A 20,227-nucleotide genomic window follows, 5' to 3' on the forward strand; every position below is an offset into this window, starting at 1 on the left:
GCTTTCACCCACAGGACTACCGCTGACCGGATGTTTTTTGTTTGTCGCACCATTCTCGGTAAACCCTAGACACTGTCGTACGTGAAAAGCACAGGAGGCAATCCATTTCTGAGATACTGGAACTGGCGAGCCCGGCACCGACGATCTTACCAGGCTCAAAGTCACTTAGGTCACTCGTTTTGTCCTTTCTAACGTTCAATCAAACAGTAACTGAATGCCTCGATGCCTGTCTGCCTGCTTTATATAGCAAGCCACGGCCACGTGACTCACTGTCTGTAGGAGCGAACCATTTACGTGAACAGGGTGGTGTACCTAATACACTGTATATCATTGCAGTAGGCCTATACAGTGCCTTCGGGAAAGTATTCAGACCCCTTGACTTTTTCCACATTTTGCTATGTTACAGCCTTATTCTAAAATTGATTAAATTACAAAGAAATCCTCAGCAATCTACACACAATACACCATAATTCATTTTTGCTAATTTATTACAAATAAAGAACAGAAATACGTTATTTACATAAATATAAAGACCCTTTGCTATGAAACTCGAAATTGCTCAGGTGCATCCTGTTTCCATTGATCATCCTTGACGTTTACTCTCTCTCCTCGACGTCGCTAGTTGTCTAATCATTACGCACACCTGCCACCATTGTTACGCGCACCTGCACCTCATGACACTCCCCTGGACTCCATTACCTTCCTGATTACCTCCCCTATATCTGTCACTCCCCTTGGTTCTTTTCTGAGGCATTATTGACTCTGTTTCTGTCTGTACACTTTTTGTGTTTCTTGTTTTGTACTAGGTTATTTTTATTATGAAATTTGCACTCCCTGTACTTGCTTCCCAACTCCCAGCTTACACGTTATAGAATAATGCCTCCCCAAGGGGAAGCATCAACAGGGATTATATATATATTTTTTTACTGGTGACGTCGGCTCCAAGTGCCGCTGACGAAGCAACCGGGGATGCCTCAGCTGGCTCGTCAGGCTTCCATCCCTCAGCTAGCTCTACAGGTTCTCGCGCCTCGGCCGGCTCGCCCGGCTCCCTCGCATTCACTATACTTGCTTCCTGACTCCCAGCGTACACGTTACACTTGAGATGTTTCTACAACTTGATTGGAGTCCACCTGTGGTAAATTCAATTGATTGGACATGATTTGGAAACCTGTCTATATACCTGTACCTGTCTATATAAGATCCCACATCTATATAAGATCCCACAGTTGACAGTGCATGTCAGAGCAAAAAATAAACCATGAGGTCAAAGGAATTGTCCAAAGAGCTCCGAGACATGATTGTGTCAAGGCACAGATCTGGGGAAGGGTATCAAATCATTCCTGCAGCATTGAAGGTACCCAAGAACACAGTGGCCTCCATCATTCTTAAATGGAAGAAGTTTGGAACCACCCAGACTCTTCCTAGAGCAGGCCACCCAGCAAAACAAGAACCTGATGGTCACTGACAGAGCTCCAGAATTCCTCTGTGGAGATGGGTGAACCTTCCAGAAGGACAACCATCTCTGTAGCACTCCACCAATCTGGCCTTTATGGTAAAGCAGCCAGACGGAAGCCACTCCTCAGTAAAAGGCACATGACAGCCCACTTGGAGTTTTCCAAAAGGCACCTAAAGACTCTCAGACCATGAAAAACAAGATTCTCTGGTCTGATGAAACCAACATTCAGCTCTTTGGCATGAATGCCAAGCGTCACATCTGGAGGAAACCTGGCACCATCCCTACGGTGAAGCATGGTTCTGGCAGCATCATGCTGTGGGGGTGTTTTTCAGCGGCAGGGACTGGGAGACTAGTCAGGATTGAGGCAAAGATGAACGAAGAGATCCTTGATGAAAACCTGCTCCAGAGTGCACAGGACCTCAGACTGAGATGAAGGATCACCTTCCAATAGGACAATGACCCTAAGCATACAGCCAAGACAACGCAGGAGTGGCTTCATGACAAGCCTCAATGTCTTTGAGTGGCCAACCAGAGCATGGACTTGAACCCAATCGAACAATGAGGGCCTTCTACACCTTCAGAGAAGGGCTAAGGATTTATATAATAATTCTAATAATAATAATTCTAATTACATTATTCTTTTTATGATGTTCTGATTCAATCTTTTCAGTTTTTGTTGGAATGGGTTAACAATTAAGTGAAAACAATATCCAATCAGGATTTTTCTTTAGAGGTCTCGGGAAGAAATTACAATTCCTCACTGTCCTAGAACGAGTCAAGACCGAGTACAAATGCATCAGACTCCGAGACAAGACCGAGACGCTCAAAATGTGGTCTCGAGACTGCACTCGAGACCTACAACATTGATATGTATACTGTCACTGGATCAGGGATTTTCCCATGTTTGCTCTATAATCTGTGATCTAAAGTAGAAAAGTAGACATTGGGGTGCCGTCAAACAGGGCCTTGTGCTCCTGTCAGGAGGCTGGTGTTGAGTCAGATGTCTGTCTGCGATGGGGGGAGGAGAGGAGATACTGAACAGCCTTTCTCCTCCTCCTCCTCCTCACCCTGGCCTGCATGCCACAACACCAGCCAAGAACCTGGCACCATAGAGGGATCAGCTAAAATGAGAGCCTCAGGACAAGCACAAACCACAAGAGCAACAAGCCATTCAGAGCCAAAGAAGTGCAGTCAATCATCAAACCTCAGTCTATGTACATTTCGCAAATCGAAACAAAGTGCTTCTTTCTATTTCCCAATTCAACTGTAGATGTGTGGAAAATCAACGCAGGTTCCAAATGACACTGGCACACTAAATGTAATGAATGATTTCACTGGTGATTTATTAAGTGGTTGGTGGAACAAGCGTGTCGATTCGATAAATATTAATTTTGTAAGAAAAATATGAATCTTTCACTAGCGTCCTTCCTGTAAAGAATGAAAGCTTTCAAAAGATTATCTTAGTTAAGCAAAAGCTTGATTTTCTAAAGGGAGTTATAATCCATTCAGAAGTAAAATGATAGTTCACACATGCATGTGGAGTGTCAAAACAACCCTCTTAAAATAACTTGAATAAACAAAAATGACTTGACCAGTATTTCTCTGAGGCCATGTGTGAGAGCAGATACTGTAGGTAGAAGAGTGTGTCAGTCTGTCTTACCCTCCTCTAGTCCATCCCTGAAGGACCCAGAGCTGCTCATGGTGCGACTCTTCTCCTCCAGAGACATGGACGAGTTCCTCAGGCGTTCACTGTACGGGTCATACGGCCCTTCCTGATTGGCCAGGCCGCTGCGGAGGTTGGCCAGGTTGATCTGTGCAGCTGTGGTAGGGCTGCCTGCTGGGACACATCCGTTACATAACACAGGTCAAAGGTTATCTTAAAAAACAGACATGGGCAGAGGGCATTGATCAGACATATTTGCTTGCTGTCTGTTACTCTTCACTCAAAGTGGAAAGTAAGAGTGAAATACACCATTTCAGTGATAATGCCAGAGATGTGCAAATATATCCTCCAAACACCGGCTTCGAGGGCATTATCACGTTTGTACAACGGGTTACCATCATATTCAAATAATGGTTGACATATTTTCATTAAAAACTTTATTTTTATGAATTTATTCATACTATTTCATGCCGACACAAATCTAGGGTTGCTACCCAAGCCGGCTGGTCATTCGTTCTATCGGTTCGGTTGCTAGAGACTCGGCGACCCAGTCGTTCAGTCTTTTTGTTCTGTATCTATTCGTTCATTCTAAATGTTCCATTGCCATACTGGGTGGCAATGTTCTTATCCCTTGCTTGCTAGCTAGCCAACTAATGCTAACTTACAGTTTCGTCAAAAAGTGCAGCAAGAATAACAGCAAAGTAGCCGCATTGGTTTAAGCTGTTTTCTAGTGACATTTATTTGGATACATCGATAACAATGAGCTAATGAGGTGCGATTTTCGCTTGGCATAGAAAATGTGCTCACTCATCAGGACACTGTTGTTGTTCAGAGGAACTAGCCAACAACACAGCTATCACAATCACTTCAAACTGAAGCTGGAAAGACTGCAAACTAGCTGCCCTTCATTTAGTTTGACCTTTTTTCATTGACATTTCTTTGTATATATCCATAAAAATGATGCCAGCTGATTCATGCTTTAGACTGGCTGAGAAACGCAGCCTGTCTGTCTGTCTCATCCTGACTCCTGACACGTTCATTACTATGGGACAGCTGGAGATCGAATTTGAATATTGAAACAATGTTGCAAACATTGGAGAGACAGACAACAAGGTTTATACAGATCTCAGCTGTTGAAAACTAAATGTTAGTCTAAAAGAAATGTGAGATAATGTCTAGATGCTTTTTATAGTGGAGATCAAGTTTATAAATTGCTTGGCTGGGCTGATGAGACAGTGGATTGTGCAGTCAGATGGAACAGAGTAAATAGGCATTTTAACATCGTAGATTTAGCCGGTGGTAACTTGTGGAATAGACACAGACTGGAATGCGGTTCAACCAATCAGCATTCAGGATTAGACCAACCCGTTGTATAAAATAGATATAATCACTACTACTTTTCCTTACATCACCACAAATATCACTGTAGTCTCTTGAAAGAGACGAAACATTAAGCCAGCATGCACACAATATTTAGTTCTGGGTGCAGAGATGACTATCACTGCTCCTGCAATGATTATCATAGCGATGAGTAGAGAGGGTTGAGGCTACACCTACCAAGCTGGGAGAAATTGAAGCGGGCTCCGGAGGGCGAGGTGAGGCTGGAAGCGGGGGAGAAGGGGGAGCTGCCGGCAGACTCCTGAAGACCTCCTGCAGAGTGGGAACGCAGCCAGTCCCGGGGGTCGTCATGACTACGCAGCTGGGGCAGGTGGCCGTACCTTGAGAGAGATGGGAGATGCTGAAAAGCCACCTCACATCCACAGCTATAGGTGAACGTTGCAAGTCACTAGCTGCACAGGTCTAATGACCTAGGTTGTTGATGGACAGGGAGGCACATGGATAACGTCAAGGCTGTCTGATAACGTGCATCTCGTACAATCACAAATCACAGGTGGAAGTCGCACGTCAATGTACCTTCATGAAAACAATACTTAATTGCTTGTTTTTTCTCAATGTATCTATTTTTTTAAATATCTCATGGAAATGGTGATTTACGGAGAAGTATTTTGGGAGTTCTGCCATTGTTAAAGTAAAAGAAAACTGGTGTAATATACATCTAATCACAGGGCCAATTCCTGTGTTGGTGCAGGTAGGTGTGTTGTCATTCTGAACATATAGAGACAGATAACTGATCTCTTATCCATAGAAGCATCACAGCTGCTGTGTCCTATATGCTTTGATGTACATCTCAAGATTAGTCCTCAGACTGCAGGCCTGCCCTTCCTAGGTCAGCCAGCAGATGGCGCTATGCATGCTGTGAAAGAGATGCAGGCAGCGAAAACATCCAACGGTCACTTCACTTCACAACACAGTACACCACACACAGGCAGCTGTTTCACTATCAAGCAAGCCTAGCTCCGTATAGACACATTTACCTGTCCTGTTTCCGGGGTAAAGTGTTTCTGCTGAATTTGGGACTAGCTGCGGGAGAGGAGAGGGGGCTAAGACTAGGGGGTAGGGAGAAGGGGGTTAGGAGTTAGGGGTAGACAAAACAGAGAGAGGAGCAGCACCAAGAGAAGGGGAAAACAGAGAGATCATCAGTCATGATAGAATCCATGCTTTCATCCCACCAACACCTGCTAGGAGTCAGTCTCCTATCATCTCCTTTATCATCAATATGGCCAGTCAAACACTTCTGTTAACCCTCATGCACACAACAGTTTAAAGGTCGAGATACAAAGGGAGGAAAAGGGAGGGGAGCTTGTAGTAGATATTAAAACACATAGCCACACCTGGCCGTTCCGGAAACGCCCCGCTGCTCCTACCTTTCTGAGATTCCCGTTTTGATGCCGTTGTTCCTGACGCAGGCTGGCAGTGTGTCGTGACCATGGCCGTGGTGTCCGTGGCCACCGCTGCCCAGGGACACGTCGATGGACTCGCTGCTGGTGGCAAGGCTGCTAAGGGAGGGGTAGCCGGGGCTCAGGGTGTCCCTGCTCAGGGTGCTGCTCCAGGCCAGGCTGTGGGAGGGGGTGGACAGGGTCGAGCCGGGGCTGGAAGCCAGGGGGGAGAGGGAGTGGGCCTCCACACCCAGACGACCTCCACCCCCATACAGAGGGCTACTGCCCCCGCTACTGGCCGAGGGGGAGTCCAGAGCGCCGCCCTGCTGGCCAGAGTTGGCGTGGAGGTTGGAGATGACGGTGGAGTTCTTCATGTTCTCTGCGGTGGTGACTGGGGCCTGCTGCTTGCCCTGCTTGCCTCCGAACAGTCTGGACGGCACGGGAGAGGGGAGAGGAGTGACAGGAGAATTATATGGGGTGCATGGGTTTTAAGTAGACAATTGTTGAAGGAATTTGTGATGAAAATGCTGGTTAATGCAAAGAGAAGTGAAACAAATACATATCATAACATTGCCACGGGAACACAATACCTACTTCATGGTATAACCACATAATCGCAAGAAAAATACATCTCTCTCTCTGATTCCCCGGTCCGTTTTGGGCGTCCGCGTGAACAGCTATCATACATCTTCTACCGTGGCTTTTAATCAACAGATCATTTATATTAATTAAAGCAGGATGCGAAGCGTGTGCCACAGACACCATATTAGTTTTGACAACATTAAATCAACAAGGGTTAAATGAGAAGGGAGACTCTCAGACCACTGAGGGAGAACAGCTGCTCTCTTTTCTCTTTTCTCATTACCTCATCAGGCGATTAGTCAGATAAGTCCAAGCACCAGCAGCATCAGTTAAAGCAACACCAGGCGGCCCCTGGGTTCGAGCTCCTGGGTTCGAGCTAGAGAAAACACTGGCCCCTCAGTCTGGGCTCTGTCACCCTGCTTTTAATGAGCAGTGATAGGCCATTATTTCACAGGTCACAAGGGAAGAGAGGCCCTCTAGCTGCCTAGTGATAACACAAGTCTTTTGGTTCATGGGCAAAAAACATAATGAAACCCTGATAAGGGCTCTCTAAAGGTTCTTTAATGTTACTATAACGCTGATATGATGATTATCTCAGCTCAAATCTGTTTGCACTGTGCCTGAATACGTCACCCCTTGAAACACAAGCAGGATGGTGTGGTTGTGCTTTCAGGGCTGGAGGAAGGAACTATCAGACTCATCGACTGTTAGTGTAAGACAGCCCCTGATATATGGGGGTAGTTGTACTTTAAGTAGACTGTAGTATGGAGGTGGTGGGCTCACCTGCGCAGAGTAGGGGAGGAGATGTCTGGGTACTTTCCCCCTGGCTGCCTGGCTCCTTGAGGGGGCAGAGTTGCTGAGCCCTGGGCCATGGGATTGGCTTCAGAGGAAACCCCCTTCTCCTTGTCTGTCTGGTTAGATCCCGAGCCAGGCAGGGGGATGCCACCGGCGCTGGGCTTGGGGACTTGGCTGCGGTTTTTGGGGCCGTGGTGCGTGTTGGACCTGGAGCTGAGGTTGGACTCGATGCTGGTGCTAGAGGAGCGGTTGGCGCTGCGAACCCCGCCAGAGGCTCTGCTGGGCCGGGGGAGGCTGCGGTACTGCAGGGTGGAGTGGGAGCTCACAGGCAGGTAGCCATCATCCACACTGGCCTGGCGACCAAGACCCCGACCCCCGTGAAGCTGCACTGATTTGGGGATCTTCCCCAGGGTGGCAGAGCCACTGGTGATGGTGACTCCGCTGGCTGTCACCATGGTCATACCTCCTCCTGCGTGCTTCTTGAAGCCAAACGTGTTGGTGGTGGGGGTGCGGCTGGAGCTGGAGGTGGAGGGGGGCTTCTTGGCTTCGTCTCCACTGCTGCGGCCCGTGTCTGATGGGGAGCGCTGCATGCTGCTGTTGGCCCGCGGCGAGAGATGATGCTGGCCCTTCTCAGACACCTTGGTGTCGTCCGTTTTACCTGTGGGTGGAGACATGACACAGTCTGTTAACCGTGGACCAAGCACATTCACTCAGCAGTGAAGTTATACAGTAGCATCAGACATCCTGCTGAGTTCCAACATGTTTCAACTCAAAGGCCTCTCTATCTACCACTTCAATATAAAAAGGTAAGAGATCACCAAGTCTTCAGAACGGTTCTCCGGAGAGTGGTTTCATCACCTGGCAACCTGAGCACTGATCTCACCAGATAAAACCTCTCTGTGGTTGACTGCTGTCTGCCTTTTCACATGCTCCAGGAACCCATGCAGTTCAGACTGACAGAGCACACTACATAGACAGTGTGGCTGTTGGGACTGCAGACAGAGACAACATTGGCTCTACTCTGTATGTAACGTACCTGTCCCATGGGTCTTCAGCATGCCGCAGACTGGCGTGACAGGTGCCTTGGTCCTGGGCGAGGTCACGCCCACCTGGGCACTCAGGCCTCGCCTCCAGGAGCCCGTGTGGGCCATGGAAGGCGTTTTGCGGTCCGAGGAGCTCCTGCCCGACTCGTCCGACATGTCTGAGGGGCGGCGGCACCACTTGGAGCCCAATTCCATTTTGAACCCGCTGTCCGAGCTCCCGTCTGACCTCTTGATCTCGTCGCTGCCGGACCACACAGAGTTCTGCTCGACGGCTGAGTGCTTCTCCGCGTCCGTCTGGAGCTGGGGGGGAAACCAAACATAAAACATCTGTTACTTCTGTTTATTCAAGTGGTGTAGATACTATATAATAACATGTGAATCATCTCACAAGGAGAGCAAGCAGAAAGAAAAGCAATGATCTACTATAGTATCTCACCTCATAAGCTCACCCGTATGCTATCATTCCAGTTAAACAACTCCACATGCCCCTATTACTGTGAATGCTTTAACATTCTCATCAACAAACAGCACTCGTTAAAAACAGTCAAGACCAGGGTGCTTTTTTAGTAGCAATGCGTATTCCCCGCCAAATAAATTCATAAAAAATCCTACAATGTGATTTTCTGGATTTTTTTTCTCATTTTGTCTGTCATAGTTGAAGTGTACCTATGATGAAAATTACAGGCCTCTCTCATCTTTTTAAGTGGGAGAACTTGCACAATTGGTGGCTAAATACTTTTTTGCCTCACTGTAAGTCTCCAGCTTCAGTGATTTTTGCAATTCGTTCCAGTCATTGGCAGCAGAGAACTGGAAGGGAAGGCGGCCAAAGGAGGTGTTGGCTTTGAGGATGACCAGTGAGATATACCTGCTGGAGTGTGTGCTACGGTGTTGCTATGGTGACCAGTGAGTTGAGATAAGGTGGAGATTTACCTAGCAAAGACTTATAGATGACCTGGAACCAGTGGGTTTGGCGACGAATATGTAGCGAGGGCCAGCCAACGAGAGCGTACAGGTCGCAGTGGTGGGTAGTATATGGGGCTTTGGTGACAAAACTACATCCAATTTGCTGAGTAGAGTGTTGGAGGCTATTTTGTAAATGACATCGCTGAAGTCAAGGAACGGTGGGTAGTCAGTTTTACGAGGGTATGTTTGGCAGCATGTTTGGCAGAGGAGGCTTTGTTACGAAATAGGAAGCCGATTCTAGATTTAATTTTGGATTGGAGATGCTTAATGTGAGTCTGGAAGGAGAGTTTACAGTCTAACCATACACCTAGGTATTTGTAGTTGTCCACATATTCTAAGTCAGAACCGTCCAGCGTAGTGATTCTAGTCGGGTGGGCGGGTGCGGGCAGCAATCGGTTAAAGAGCATGCATTTAGTTTTAATAACATTTTAAAGCAGTTGGAGGCCACGGAAGGAGTGTTGAATGGCATTGAAGCTTGTTTGGAGGTTTGTTAACACAGTGTTCAAAGGAGGACCAGATGTATACAGAATGGTGTCGTCTGCGTAGAAGTGGATCAGAGAATCACCAGCAGCAAGAGCAACATCATTGATATATACAGAGAAAAGAGTTGGCCCGAGAATTGAACCCTGTGGCACCCCCATAGAGACTGCCAGAGGTCCGGACAACAGGCCCTCCGATTTGACACACTGAACTCTATCTGGGATTTAGTTGGTGAACCAGGCGAGGCAGTCATTTGAGAAATAAGAATTAAGTAGTGGACTACAATGGAGGCCTACAAATCCCGACAAGACCTGAAGTGATTACCACAGGAAATCAGCAAAGACGGCTCTTTCATGCTTCACAAATATTACCGCCTTGAAAAAAAAAAAAAGGAGAGACTGGAGAGTGAGGCGGGCGAACAGGACCATTACGTTGGCCCTACAAATAAACAATGTGTTGGAGCAGTATAGTGTGTTTTCCCAGCGCTCACCAAGCTTACTTAAGTCCCGGTTATAACACGTCATTGTTTAAATAGCTACTGAAAATACTAATAAAAATGGATTGCCAGGGAAAGAATTTTAATGGCCTTGTTCTTTATCAGCATGAATCTGAAACACTTATCTCTAGGCCTATACTTGCAATAATAAATCCAAACTGTATTCTACAGAGCAGCAGAAAAATGCAACACAAAGCAATTCTATACAAGGCAATAGTTACAGAGAAAATGGGAGAGATTTTGTGATTGATTGTTGGCTTGAAGAGCTGGTTTTGGGGCCGGACTTCAATCATCTGTTGATGTTTAAGTCACTCGTTGGCACGGGAGGATGCAGAGGAACTCTTAATGGTAGAAAACATGAAAACTAAACGGGTGCCAAAGCAGCAGTCTCTCCTCTCGTCTACCAGTGTTTTTTTTATGACTGGAAATAACCTTGCTGCAGTCTTCTACACTGTAAAAAAAATATATTTTGTTTTTACGTTAACTTACTGGCAGCCAGTTACCTGTACTTTCCTGTAAAAAAATGTACAGTATGTTACCGTATATTCCAAAGATTCTTTGGTTTAACAGTATATTAGTGTCTCACTCTCCAGTCTCCACTTATCAGATGTTTTAACTAAAGTTTACAGTAATGTACTGCTAAACCAAAGTTTCTTTGGAATTTATGGTAACATTCTGTACCTTTTTTTTTTACAGTCACTAACAGGCTGCCAATAAGTTACCGTAAAAACAACTGGATTATTTTTTACAGTGCACAATATCACAACCATGCCAACTGAAAACTCATTCAGTGCTGTTCTCGTGATGTTCCATTGAAAAGAGACTGTCTCTATAGGAGCAATATGTGGTTAACTTTGGAAAAAATATGAACTACTTGGAAAGGCTACAGACTTCTGTCACACAGACTTCAACATAAGCAATGTAGACAGACATAACCCACTGGGCACCAACTGGTTGAATCAATGTAATTTGTCAACATATTGTGATGTGGAATCTAGGTGTAAAATACATTGGATTTAAAAAAAAATCTGCAACTGTTGTTTTGAGGGTGAAATTTCAACCACAGGATTATGTCATCATGGTAACAAATGTCAACGTAGACAAATCTTGTGTAAAATATTCCTTTAATACAACATAAATTCTTCAATGTTATATCCAATATCAGAAAAAAACTATAGGCTCGGTAGTACCTCCTACTGGAGAGTTGACCTATCAACAGCTACCGTTTGGTCTCCCATCCAGGGTTTTAACCAATCCCAGCCATGCTATGATACAGTATTTGTCACTGAGTATTGCCAACGTGCTATCGTGAGAATGATTGTTGATTGCGCTCCACTTAAAAACTAAATAGATTCACTTTTGCTATCGAAGTCATTCCAAACAGTAGATTTAACAGAGCAAATGAAATGTGACCATACTTTATCACTCCTATATAGTCAATGGTGCTATTTAGGCCTGTATAACATTTACAAAGTCATCAACAGCTATTGTTTCAATTCAACCCAGAATTTAACTAAAAATAGACAACACAATAGGCCTAGGGTTTCAAGCTCTGGTTGTGTCACGCCCTGGCCTTAGTATTCTTTGTTTTCTTTATTATTTTAGTTAGGTCAGGGTGTGACATGGGGAAGGTTTGTGTTTTGTCTCGTTTTGGGTGGTTATATGGAAAGAGGGGTGTTGGGTTTAGTGTATGGGTTTGTGTTGAGTGACTGTTTCTAGGTATGTCTATGGTTGAGTGAATGTTCTAGGTATGTCTATGGTTGCCTGAGTGGTTCTCAATTAGAGACAGATGTCTTTCATTTGTCTCTGATTGGGAGCCATATTTTAGGCGGCCATAGGCATCATGTTTTTGTGGGGTCATTGTCTAGGTCTGTGTATGTGTCTAGGTTGCATGTTTGCATTTCGTTCGGTTCTAGCTTCACGGTCGTCTATTTGTTGTTTTGCTTCGTTCGTTTTCTCCTTAATAAAGAGAAGATGTATTTTTTACATGCTGCGCCTTGGTCCTCTCTCTCTCCCTTGGTCGATCGTGACAGGTTGATTTCAAATGTAATGATGATATTTAGGGATTTTGAAATGTGTTTGGTTGTCAACGTAACCAAATATCAACATTTAAAGGAGATCTATCTTCTGCTTGGATAGTTCAATCTGTGCCACTGACAGTCTGGCTTTAATAACATGTTGTCTACAAATGAATCACTGATGTTTTGGATTCACGTCTGCATCTAAACCAAAAATCTAAGTTAAAGAATAGGAACTGAATCAAATCATACTTTGATTAAAGTGCATTTAAAGTTTGATTTGATTTAGTCCTATTCTTTAATAAATAAAAGTTGGAGAATAGGATTAAGCCTGTGGCTAAGATGGAACTACCCAAGCAGTCGATACAGCTCCTTTAAATTTGGATGTTTTTGTGTTGTCAACCAAACACAATTCAATATTACTTTCACAGTAAATAGCCTAAAGTTAAGGCTATCTTACAAACTAATGTCACAGTATTTATTCAACCTTAAAATAAGTAACAGATCCATGGCCACATTTTGAGGTTACTGTAACTATACATTTATTCTTATATAATTATATAAAGTCTGCATGTTCAAGATAGCATGCATAGGTCATCGCAGGTCTGTGTAGATATTCACAATAGCTGTAATAATCTCTGCAGAATCTCAAATAGCATTGATCACTTGCACCATGTACTTCTAATCAGGGAAGGCATTATGGGCGGGCCCTAGGGGGTCTGGCACGCCCTACCGTTCCTCCTTGACTGTCCTAAATGAAACATTGAAATATGAATAATTGATTTGACCGACAGGCAGAACGACACATCAATCTCATATAAAGCATCCGTGCGAGAAAAAGAGCCCCTCTGTCTCAGTACGTGTAGCCCATTTATCTGATGCTGTCGGAACAAGAGTATGGCATGTTATACTCTTTTTGTCCAGACAGCATCAGATACATGGTTCACATACAGTGAGACAGAGGGGCGCTGTTTCACTCACTTGGATGTTTTCTCCAGTGAGATAGTTTCAGCCACTAGCGAGTTGAACAGGGATGTAGTGCTGCCGGAGGCGTAGTAAACAAATATTTCTGGAATATTAATTCTGATACATTTTAAATAAATGATTTAATTGTTACAAAAATCCATGAAAACGATAGAATGACAAACTAAATAAATATGTAGGTTGTAGCAGCCTATAGGTAGGTAAATGGTGCTTTCTTCCCGACCTCTCAATTCAATTCAATTCAATTCAATGGCCTTTATTAGCATGGGAAACATATGTTAACATTGCCAAAACAAGTGAAGTAGATAATATACAAAAGTGAAATAAACAATAAAAATGAACAGTAAACATTACACATTACACATTACACAGAAGTTCCAAAATAATAAAGACATTACAATAAAGACATTACAAATGTCATATTATGTCTATATACAGTGTTGTAACGATGTGCAAATGGTTAAAGTACAAAAGGGAAAATAAATAAACATAAATATGGGTGGTATTTACAATGGTATTTGTTCTTCACTGGTTTCCCTTTTCTTGTGGCAGCAGGTCACAAATCTTGCTGCTGTGATGGGACACTGTGGTATTTCACCCAGTAGATACTGTATGGGAGTTTATCAAAATCGGGTTAGTTTTCGAATTCTTTGTGGATCTGTGTAATCTGAGGGAAATATGTGTCTCTAATATGGTCATACATTTGGCAGGTTAGGAAGTGCAGCTCAGTTTCCACCTCATTTTGTGGGCAGTGTGCACATAGCCTGTCTTATCTTGAGAGCCAGGTCTGCCTACGGCGGCCTTTCTCAATAGTAAGGCTATGCTCACTGAGTCTGTACATAGTCAAAGCTTTCCTTAAATTTAGGTCAGTCACAGTGGTCAGGTATTCTGCCACTGTGTACTCTCTGTTTAGGGCCAAATAGAAATCTAGTTTGTCTGTTTTTTTGTTAATTCTTTCCAATGTGTCAAGTAATTATCTTTTTGTTTTCTCATGATTTGGTTGGGTCTAATTGTGTTGCTGTCCTGGGGCTCTGTGGGGTCTGTTTGTGTTTGTGAACAGAGTCCTAGGACCAGCTTGCTTAGGGGACTCTTCTCCAGGTTCATCTCTCTGTAGGTGATGGCTTTGTTATGGAAGGTTTGGGAATCACTTCCTTTTAGGTGGTTGTAGAATTTAACGGATCTTTTCTGGATTTTGATAATTAGCGGGTATCGGCCTAATTCTGCTCTGCATGCATTATTTGGTGTTTTACGTTTTACACGGAGGATATTTTTGCAGAGTCTCAATTTGGTGTTTGTCCCATTTTGTGAATTATTGGTTTGTGAGCAGACTGCAGACATCACAACCATAAAGGGCAATGGGTTCTATAATTGATTCAAGTATTTTTAGCCAGATCCTAATTGATATGTAGAATTTTATGTTCCTTTTGATGGCATAGAATGCCCTTCTTGCCTTGTCTCTCAGATCGTTCACAGCTTTGTGGAAGTTACCTGTGGAGCTGATGTTTAGGCCGAGGTATGCATAGTTTTTTGTGTGCTCTAGGGAGTCTAGATGGAATTTGTATTTGTGGTACTGGTCCTGGTCGACTGGACCTTTTTTGGAACACCATTATTTGGTCTTACTGAGATTTACTATCAGGGCCCAGGTCTGGTAGAATCTGTGCAGAAGATCTAGGTGCTGCTGTAGGCCCTCCCTGGTTGGTAACAGAAGCACCAGATCATCAGCAAACAGTAGACATTTGACTTCAGATTCTAGTAGGGTGAGGCCGGGTGCTGCAGACTTTTCTAGTGCCCCTTGCCAATTCGTTGACCTTCTCTCTCTCTCTCTCTGGCGGTGGCGCAAATGATGAAGAACTGCAGATGTGTGTAAAGAGGCCTGTCAGTGGGAGGGTTGACCTCTTCGAGTGGGCCAAATCCAAGAACAGCCACAGACTGAAAACACGACCAGGGGGGTGATAAAACGTCTGTCCTCAAAACAGTTTGTTACGGACTTGGGGTTCATGTACGACGCATTTGAGCTCGCCCTACTGTCCGAGTGTTAAGCTTACAGAAAAGTACTAACTCTATTGCGCATGCAGGCAAACTGATTCACCGCATGAACCGTATCATCCCACCAACGAGGTCTAGCATCCAAATTCACTGCGTGTCCGCCTTGATGTTCATAAAACTCCACGGTCCCCCTCTTAAGCAGTGGGTCCCAAAACGATATGTGACCAACCCGGTTAGGGAGTTGACCAACTTGTTTTTCTCTGTAAGCTTAGCACTCGTACAGTAGGGCGAGTTCAAGTGCGTCGTCCAGCACCACATTTTAAAGGGCGCTCAAATTGCTTAAATGAACCCTTATCAAGTTCTGCTGCCTACACCTACTCATCACATATTAGTATTATTAGTATTGCTATTAGAAATAAAAAGACTATCACTTCTCACAATGGTGCTCGTTTAGTAAAGTTAGATCCAAGCTGAATCATTGCCTCACAAAATCACATCATGATTTTACATAACAGAACAGAATATAATAGCATGTTCTGTGCAGTAATAGTAGGTGTATAATATGTTACACCAAAAACACCTCCTCAGTCCTTTCTTATCTAGAGCTGAATAGTAAAAAATGCTTCCTCATGCGGCCAAAACTCAACAGCGCACAGGACCCAAGTGGTAAATATAAAGATCCAGTCCATTTTAAAAATTGGAGGCCCAATACACTTCAGCGTTGTGATGGAAAAATTCTAGTAAAATGCATAGAGCACAGAATAAAAAAGTTATTGTCGCATATTATTCATCCTAATCAGACAGTTTTTTTACATGGACAAAAATGTGGAGATAATATAAGGCAAGTACTGGAAACAATAGAACACTAGAAATCTGGGAAACCAGGCCTGGTTTTCATAGCTGACTTTGAAAAGGCTTTTGATAAAGTACGACTGGAATTTATATATAAATGCCTGGAATATTTCAATTGTGGAGAATCTCTTATACAATGGGTTAAAGTTATGTATAGTAACCCTATGTGTAAAATAGTAAATAATGGCTACTTCTCAGAAAGTATTAAACTGTCAAGAGGAGTAAAACAAGGTTGTCCACTATCAGCATTTCTATTTATTATGGCCATCGAAATGTTAGCTATTAAAATCACATCCAACAATAATATCCAAGGGCTTAGATATCCAGGGCTTAAAAACAAAGGTGTCATTGTAAGCTGATGATTCATGTTCTTTTAAATCCACAATTTGGATCCCTCCACAGCCTCAGAAGATCTAGATACTTTTTCCAACCTCTCTGGATTACAACCAAATTATGATAAATGTACTATGTTACGTATTGGATCACAAAAAAATACAACTTTTACATTATCGTGTAGTTTATCTAGAAATGGTCTGACGGTGAATTGGACATACTCGGTATTCATATCCCGAAATAAAAAAATGATCTCACTACAATACCTTTTAACAGAACATTAGCAAATATAGATAAGATCTTGCTACAGTGGAAAGGAAAATACCTGTCTATTTGTGGAAAAATCCCCTTGCTTAACTCTTTTGTCATATCTCAGTTGACCTTTTTGCTTATGACCTTGCCTACACCCAGTGAACAGTTTTTTAAATTATATGAGCAAAAAAATATTCAATTTTATTTGATACGGCAAGCCAGACAAAATTAAACAGGCCTATTTTATATAATGAATATGAATTCGGTGGGCAGAAATGATTAAATATTAAAGCATTATACCTCTCACTAAAGGCTTCAGTCATACAACAGTTATACTTAAATCTGAACTGGTTCTCTAGAAGATTAGTAAGAATGTCTCACCCCATGTTCAAGAATGGCCTTTTTCCCTTTATTCAGATTACAAACTCTCACTTGAAAATGAAATCATCTCCAAAATATAGCTATTTTTAAAACAAGCCATAGAAAGTTGGTTGCAATTTCAGTTGAATCCACAAGAAATGAAAGAACAAATATTATGGTTAAACTCAAATAGACTAAATTACATAAACGGTATAATCTATAAATGATATCACAAATAGGACTGGTGGAGTTATGTCACACATGCAGCTAACAAAAATATATGGAAATGTCTACTCTACTCAAAATTGCAACCAACTAATTGCAGAATTACTGCAAAAATGGAAGAGGCAAGTGGAAGGGGGAGAAAGTAAGGAACTTGTCTGTTGGCCCTGCATTAAAGACCAAAATTGGTTCAATAAAATTGTGATAAATAAAAAAGTATGCCAGTTTCATTTAAGGACCAAAAACTTGACAGCTGTGCCATATAGATTACAAAATAGTTGGGAAGATATTTTCGATGTGGCGATTCCATGGCACGTGGTTAATAAACTGATACAGAAAACGACGCTGGGTTGAGTTTTTTTATTTAAATTATTATACAAAATTCTTGCAACCAATAGAACATTATATATATGGGAGATACAACCATCCCAGCTCTGGAGATTTTGCTGTGAAGAGACAGACTCATTAGATCATTTGTTTTGGTACTGTCCATATGTAGCTTGTTTTTGGTCGCAAGTTCAGGAATGACTGAAGAATCGCAACAGTTACTAGGAGCTAACTCTGCAAATAGCACTGCTGGGTGATTAAAAAAGTCATAGTCAATTGATCAATAATATATTAATACTCTTAGCAAAAATGTTTATCTTTATTTTACAATATGTAGAAGCTATGAAAATAGAAAGGTTTAGAACTTTTGTGAAACATCACAGCACAGTTGAAAAATCTATGGCAAATAGAAATCAAAACTTATGGAGCTGAAGGATGGGACTAAAAACAAACAAAATATAACTATTGTAAAATATACTGTGTCTGTGAAATGTATATAGTATGTATAAGCTGGAAGTAAAAGCCTAAGTTTTTTTGTCCAATTGTTTACTCCAATTAAGGGAGGGGTGGTAGGGTTAGGGGGACATAACAAAAAATATATATGGGGATTGGAAATGAACGCGACAATTACATTGATGGAAGCCACAATCTATCTGCATTTTTAAAGCTGATCTAACCCCTATATATACAAAATAAATATATTTAAAAAAAAGGTAGGCGCGTGGATCAGAAAACCAGTCAGTATCTGCTGTGACCACCATTTGCCTCATGCAGCACGACACATCCTAATGTTGATCAGGCTGTTGATTTTTGCCTGTGGAATGTTGTCCCACTCCTCTTCAATGGCTGTGAAAAGTTGCTGGATATTGGCGGGAACTGGAACACGTTGTCGTACTCGTTGATCCAGAGCATCCCACACATGCTCAATGGGTGACATGTCTGGTGAGTATGCAGGCCATGAAAGAACTGGGACATTTTCAGCTTCCAGGAATTATGTACAGATCCTTACGACAATGTGCCTCAGGTTCTCTTCACGGTATCTCTGTGCATTCAAATTGCCATCGATAAAATGCAAGCTTCTTGATATGCCACACCTGTCAGGTGGATGGATTATCTTGGCAAAGGAGAAATGCTTACTAACAGGGATGTAAACAAATTTGTGCACAACATTTGAGAGAAATAAGCTTTTTGTGCATATGGAACATTTCTGGGATATTTTATTTCAGCTCATGAAACATGGGACCAACACTTTACATGTTGCGTTTATATTTTTGTTCAGGGTAGTTTTAATTAATGTTCAGCAGCGTGTCTCCCAGGACTTGGGGGGCTGCTGGGTAAGAGAGTTTCCCACCATACCACGTCCTACCAGTCACGAACCCTGATGGACCCTAACCATGACACCGTTCTAAAGGAGGTTTGTGTGGAGGCCAGGAGATAAGAAATAGTTGGGGTGTCTGCGTCTCATGCAAGCTGCCTTCTGTATAATGACAGACAGCTCCACACCAGGGCCTCCCTGTGGGTTCACACTGAGGAAACCTTTAATTACAGGAGTGGAGGTCTGACTGAAAATGTTGCTATTCTCAAGGCCAGATTTAAAAAATGTAACTAACTTGGAGCTGGTTTCCTTGTGTTTTTACTGGGTTTTGTTTTGCTCATAAAACTTGGGGGCCCAAATAAAACCACCCGCAGGCCAAATTCGGCCGCGGGCCACCAGTTGGAGAACCATGACCTAAAGGAAATGCATCATAGGTCTCTAGAACCAAGATTGAGACAGTTTTACTGTATGGCAAACAAAGTCTGCACCTCAGATCGATGGTCTAAAAGGTGAAAATGTGCACTTAAGAATAAATACCTACTGATGGGATTGTCGGGATAAAATTAACCGTGAACCTGGGTGGTGGTGTGCCTGGCTGCGATTTCAATAAACACTTTGAAGCAACCACATCAGCACATACTGCAGAACAGACACAGATGTATATTTCACTCTGCTTATAGCTGCAGTGAGAAAGTTGAAGTGCAGCCTAGTGTATGCAGTTCCTTTCAGCTTACTATAGCCATTCAAATGATTGGGGCTAAGAGAATCAAAGTATATAAACTTAGATTCCCTGGTAGTCCCTGGTATATTACATGGGAGAACCTAAGCGCTCATACATTAGACTAATAAGAATATAAACTATGGTAATGCCTGGCTGTAGACATCATGTGATAAATATAGTATTTTAAAGGTAAATACAAGTGTCATAAAAAAGTGTTTTTTAACTTAATAAAAAATCAACATGTTTCAAAGCCAAAGATGCTACCATCTTAGAAATAGCATGTTCATTCACCCTTATAGTAATTCTAATAATATTGTTGCCACCTCCTACAGTGTGATTGGGGCAGACCCTACCTGTCCCTCTAGGTCCTTGCAGGAGATGGACGGAGTGTTGACATAGGAGCTGATCGAGGAGCTGGTGTTGATGTCATCTGTGTCGACGGTGTCACTGATCCCACTGCTCACCGAGCTGCTGTCGTCCCAACTTGGGAGCGAGGAACACAGAAGAGAGAAAGAGTATGAGTTTGAATATTATATGGTAGGAGTTCGTAGCGAGAAAGGGGGAAGACATGATAGAAAGAATGTCAGGGAGAAAGCAAGAGA

General features: G+C 42.9%; 1 protein-coding gene across 6 annotated transcripts in view; it reads right to left on the reverse strand.

Moving 5' to 3' along the window:
- LOC129866753 (neuron navigator 2-like) overlaps nucleotides 1-20,227 on the reverse strand; it is a 140,205-nt gene that overhangs the window by 31,178 nt on the left and 88,800 nt on the right. For 3 of the 6 annotated variants that reach the window (XM_055939595.1, XM_055939594.1, XM_055939592.1), the window contains exons 13-18: nucleotides 19,979-20,108; nucleotides 8,310-8,616; nucleotides 7,262-7,931; nucleotides 5,885-6,325; nucleotides 4,677-4,837; nucleotides 3,117-3,293 (exon numbers count right to left, since the gene is read on the reverse strand). In XM_055939595.1, the coding sequence (XP_055795570.1) occupies nucleotides 3,117-3,293; nucleotides 4,677-4,837; nucleotides 5,885-6,325; nucleotides 7,262-7,931; nucleotides 8,310-8,616; nucleotides 19,979-20,108 (1,886 nt within the window). Of the gene's footprint in view, nucleotides 1-3,116; nucleotides 3,294-4,676; nucleotides 4,838-5,494; nucleotides 5,567-5,884; nucleotides 6,326-7,261; nucleotides 7,932-8,309; nucleotides 8,617-19,978; nucleotides 20,109-20,227 lie in introns of all 6 variants that reach the window. The other 3 variants (XM_055939593.1, XM_055939596.1, XM_055939591.1) reach the window with 2 other exon arrangements.

This window comes from Salvelinus fontinalis, chromosome 12 (assembly GCF_029448725.1).
Source record: "Salvelinus fontinalis isolate EN_2023a chromosome 12, ASM2944872v1, whole genome shotgun sequence".
Taxonomy (NCBI): domain Eukaryota; kingdom Metazoa; phylum Chordata; class Actinopteri; order Salmoniformes; family Salmonidae; genus Salvelinus; species Salvelinus fontinalis.